Source organism: Microtus ochrogaster, linkage group LG2 (assembly GCF_000317375.1).
Source record: "Microtus ochrogaster isolate Prairie Vole_2 linkage group LG2, MicOch1.0, whole genome shotgun sequence".
Classification (NCBI taxonomy): Eukaryota; Metazoa; Chordata; class Mammalia; order Rodentia; family Cricetidae; genus Microtus; species Microtus ochrogaster.
In genome coordinates, this window is record NC_022028.1 from 21,310,058 (window position 1) to 21,315,241 (window position 5,184).

Sequence of the window (5,184 nt, forward strand, 5' to 3'; positions counted from 1 at the left end):
CGTATGTGTCTGTGCCTTTGGAGGTCAGCAGAGGGAGCTGGATCTCACACACCCCAGTCTTCTGCAAAAGCAGCAAGCATTTTTAATCACTGAGCCTTCTCCCCTGCCCGAGAATTTATCTTTTTTATAAGGAATTTCCTATGAGTTCGGAAGCATATATCATAATTGTGGTCTACCATCTCAGCATTATAATCTAACAAACAGAAGCTAAGAGTCGTTACTGAAATGCTCCTTACTGCTGGCTGTTAGATCCAGATACTCTCGTTTAGTGGTCAAAATCCGAGAATTGATTCGTGGAACAACATTTGGTTGATTCATGATATATTCTACCACATCTTGATCATGTGGCAGTTCACCCTGTAAGAAAAAAGAAACAGCAGGGGCAGGAATGTCATAGGAGTATCAGCAATAATAATTCACTAGAAATAAAGCGTTCATAGCTTTGAAACAGTTTGCTATAGTGTGGTTGCGTACACACAGTATCTCGAACTTCATCACCACACAGAGGTGATGGGGACATTCATAGAAAGACAGGGCTCAGGAACAAGAAAGTTAAGTCAGCTTTCCCATGGTAGGAGGTCCACAACCACTCCATGGAGTCACTTCTCTCTTTCTACCTTTCCAAAGGTTCTAGGGAATCAAACTCAGATTGCTAGACTGGCCCAGCAAGCTCCTGACTCATTGAGCCATTTTGCCAGCCCTTGAATTCATTTTTATATGAAGTATAAAGTAAGGGTCAACTTTTGCTCTGCAGTTAAGTGGATACAGAGTTTTTTCAGTATCATTTGTTTAAAAGGTCAGAAAATATTTATTTTTGGCTTTTCAAAACAATTTCTCTGTGTAGGCCTGGCTATCCTGAAACTTGCTCTATAGTCCAGGCTGGCCTAGAACTTACAGAGATCTGCCTGCCTCTGGCCTTATAAGTACTTGGACTAAAGGTGTGCACCACCACTGCTCAGCCAGAAATAAAATTTTAAAATAAATAGATTTGTTCTAAATATCAATATAGTCATACAAAAGTCTTCAGAGACTGGGTATACACGGTTAACCCCAACACTCAGGGGAAGGTGGATCTCTGTGAGTTCAAGGTCGAGCTGGGCTATCTAGCAAGTTCTAGGCCAGCCAGTGAGACTCTATCTCGAAAATAATTATCAGGGCTGGTGAGATGGCTCAGTGAACCAGGAACTTGCTGGGCCAACCTGTCAGCCTGAGTTTGATATCCCATGTGAAGGTGGAAAGATCTAAACTCCACAGTTGTCCTTTGACTTCCACACACTTGTTGTGGCATGTACTTATCCAAACAATAATAATAATTGGAACAATTGTAAATTAACTCAAAATAGGTCAAAGATTTACCCTAAAGATTTGCAATCATAAAAGTCTTAGAAGAAAACACTAAAGAAAAATTTAATAATAGCTGGACAATGACTTAGCAGTGCTTTCTTGGATAAAACAATGAAGAGCACAAAAACAAAATGAAAGAATAAAGTCCATCAGAATGGGAACTTTCACGCATCAAAGGACATTATCAAGAGCGTAGAGGATTGGAGGCGTAGGTCTGATGGCAGAGTGCTTGCTGGCATGCACAAAGCTCTGGTTTCAGTCCCCAGCACTGCAGGATTCACTGCAGGATTAGGCAAGAGAGCAAGGGATAGACAGAAAGCCTCTAAACAGCAGCTGAGAGGTGAGTGATAAAAGTGAACACATACATACACACTTACACACACACACATGAATGCACACACAAAATGATAATAAGTAAAAAATGTAAAAGTCGGTTGGAAAAGATCTACAGGATAGTGGCAAGGGTTGCATAAAACTATGACTGGAACCCTGATTGCTCTTCAAGCTGATGAGGGAGAGGGACTTGATCGGGAGAGGGGGAGGGAAATGGGAGGCGGTGGTGGGGAGGAGGCAGAAATCCTTAATAAATAAAAAATAAATAAAAGAAAAAAAAGGGACAAAAAAAACTGTGACTGAAGAAAATGCCAGTTCACTGAACACTGAAAGTGGCAAGATTTCATGCTCTGTATCTTTCACTCTAAGTCAGGTGTTTAGCTACTTTTTTATTTCTATGACAAAACACCATGACCAAGGCAAACTTATAAAAGAAAATGTTTAATTTAGGGTTCACGGTTCCAGAGGATTAGAGTTCATGATTTTCAGGGCTGGAGCATGGCAACAGGCAAAAAGCCCGGCACTGGAGCAGTAGGAGGCAAGGAGAAATAACTGGGAAGATGGAGTGGGCTTCTGAACTCTCAAAGTCCACCCTCCCAGGGACACTCCTCTTCCAATACCCATTCCACATATCCTAATCCTTCCAATAGTTTCACCAACTAATGGCCAAGTTTTCAATGTACACACCTATTAGGGTTATTCTCATTCAAACCACCACAGAGGTAATGGATTCACGTTATAAAAGAGGATATAAAGCTAATAGCTTCTCTAGGTCCAATTTTATCTTGGATTTTTTTTTTTTTTTTTTTTGGCTTAGAACTCACAGAGATCCACCTGCCTCCTCCTGAGAACTAAGACTAAAGCCATGTGTCACCACGGAAGGCATAACACAGAATTTTACTACTGACTAAAGAAGCTACAAAGTGGGCCTGGAGAGATGGCTCATAAGAGCATTGGCTGCTCTTCCAGGGTCCTGAGTTCAATTCCCAGCAACCACATGGTGCTCACAACCATCTGTAATGAGACCTGGAGCCCTCTTCTGGTGTGCAGGCACACATGCAGGCATAACACTGTATACCTAACAAACAAATCTTTAAAAAAGAAGAATAATATACAAAATATAAACCACTTGCTTTCAAAGTTGTCCTGAAAATATCACTCACCAAATATACCACCCTTTGGAAGAAGGACGTGGTCTCCAAGATCTTGTGCATTGTAATGGTTTCCAACTCGTCAGGATCCAAATGTTCCTTTTCAAAGGGCATGCCATTGAACAAGACAACGGGCAGGGGACCAACACCAATCTGCTCATAGTAGCCTCTCGCTTCCTAGAAAACAAAGGACAAAAAGAAAGCACATGTTCCCCCTCATGATACACACAGAACAAAACAGTTTCTTACATGCCTGCTTAAATTAAAAAAAAAAATAAAAAAGTTAACAGGGCAGGCAAGATGACTTAGTAGGTAAAGAAACTTGCCTTGTAAGACCTGAGTTTGATCTCCAGAACCCATGTAACAGACTCTACAAAGTTGTCGTCCCTCCATATGTGTGTACACAATAATAATAAATGAAAATAATTTTTTGAAAAGAACAAAAGAAGGGCTAAAGAGATGACTCGGTCATTAAGAGCACTTGCTCCCCTTGCAGAGCACCTGGGCTCTGTTCGCAGAACCCACATGGTGGCTCACTGCCTATAACTGCAGTTCCTATGAGTCAGACGTCCTCCACTGGCCTCAGTGGTCTCTGGCACACAAATGGAGCACATATATTCACAAATACACACACACACACAAATAAATAAATCTTTTTTAAAAAATAACAGACTAGAGCAAAGAAATGACTAAAGATATTTTTTTCTTTTTTAAGCAGTATGAAAAACAGATACTACCTAAGTTAATTTAAAAAAACGTGGTATCATAGTTAAAAATCTTACTTAGTAAATGTGAAATTAAATTATTGAACTATAAGAAACAAAAACTTTACAGACTAGGGAATGTGTATATGTCTGTTTATGTGTGTGAACAGTCCTCCAGGCTTCTAAAACTGCATCATGTATACAATGCTCATTGTACAACAAACTTTCTGCAATTGTTGGGAGTAGACTCTTCACCAGCCCAATACAGTGGCAACCAGCAGGCTCAAGTCCAGAGGATAAAAGAGCCCCTGGAAACTGGTAACACAGTGGTAGCTGCAAAAGAAACAAGAGCTGAGCAAAATGGGCTGCCTGAATAAAGCAGAGAACAGCAAGTTGCTGCAAAGGTCACTGCAGCAATTGGGAATACACAGAAACTTGCTTCAAGTTTCCTCACCTCTGCAGAGACAAGAGACTTGCAGGGCCTGAGAACTCTGAGCAACTTCTCAGGCTCAGGGTTCTGTCCCCCACTCACCCACATTTACAGCTCTTCCCTGATTAGTCCTACTTTTTCCACCTAATGCACACTGATATTCAGCCACACATTTCTTTAAATTTGGGCAACAATTGAGGAAGGGAAGGCAGATTTCTGAGCCCAGCTCCAGCTGCTTCTGCCTTCTTCAGTGGAAGAAACTAAAGAGCTCAGCAATCAGCTCCTAAGCCAGGCTGCTCACTAGAGAAGCAAAACTGCTTTCAAGAATTGCCAGAGATAGATCTGTTGGCTCCCTGTGACTGCAGCTTCTGTCCCAGGCTGGGAGCCCACTCCAACCTGCCTCAAGGACTCAACACCAATCAGCAGACAGAGGGATTCTTTCCACACCTTGGCACACGAGGTTGGGCTGTAAAAGGGAACTGGTTCTCACATTCTTACCTTGCCCTACTAAGTTTTGGCTATTAACTTTTATAGCACTTTCTACAAACCCAAAGTACAGCAAGTGTTTTCTAATATTCTCACAGTGTAAGAATCAACATTGTTTTGGTTGTAGGTATGTAAATATGTACAAACAAAGTACTTGGTTTTATGTCACCCCCCAAAAAGCTGAAGTTTTCTCTTCTTTCACCTTCACATGAGTTTGGAGGCTTAAATTCAGGTTGCCAGGCTTATATAGTAAGCATCTGTACCAGCAAGCAATCTCACTGACTCTGGTTATTACATTTCTTTCCTTTTTTGTTTTATTTTATTGTTTTTTGAGACAGGGTTTCTCTGTGTAACAACTCTGGCTCTCCTGAAATTTGCTCTGTAGACCAGGCAGGTCTCAAACTCAGAGATCTACCTGCTTCTGCCCCCAGAGCTCTGGGATTAAAGGTGTGCACCTCCATAGTTGGCTAGTTAACAGACACGTTTGGAGCCTGAACAATGATGTAAAGTCATATTGTGCCATACACCACCTTCTGGTTCTATACTTCCAATAGGTTTTATCCAAAACATACTTCATAGAAGTACAACTACTATATTGAAAAAGTAATTGTTTTCCAATTTAAAAGTTAACATGCAAGTTAAAAAATAAGTACTATTGGGCTGAAGAGATGGCTCAGAGGTTAAGAGCATTGCCTGCCCTACCAAAGGTCCTGAGTTCAATTCCCAGCAACCACAT

At 41.1% G+C, this 5,184-nt stretch overlaps 1 protein-coding gene across 1 annotated transcript in view; it reads right to left on the bottom strand.

Annotated features, from left to right (window-relative positions):
• The window catches only part of Uggt1 (UDP-glucose glycoprotein glucosyltransferase 1), a 119,339-nt gene that overhangs the window by 54,010 nt on the left and 60,145 nt on the right, over window positions 1–5,184 (bottom strand). Inside the window, exons 18-19 of the mRNA XM_013351007.1 lie at window positions 2,841–3,005; window positions 237–357 (exon numbers count right to left, since the gene is read on the bottom strand). Of these exons, the coding sequence (XP_013206461.1) occupies window positions 237–357; window positions 2,841–3,005 (286 nt within the window). The remainder of the gene's footprint in view (window positions 1–236; window positions 358–2,840; window positions 3,006–5,184) is intronic.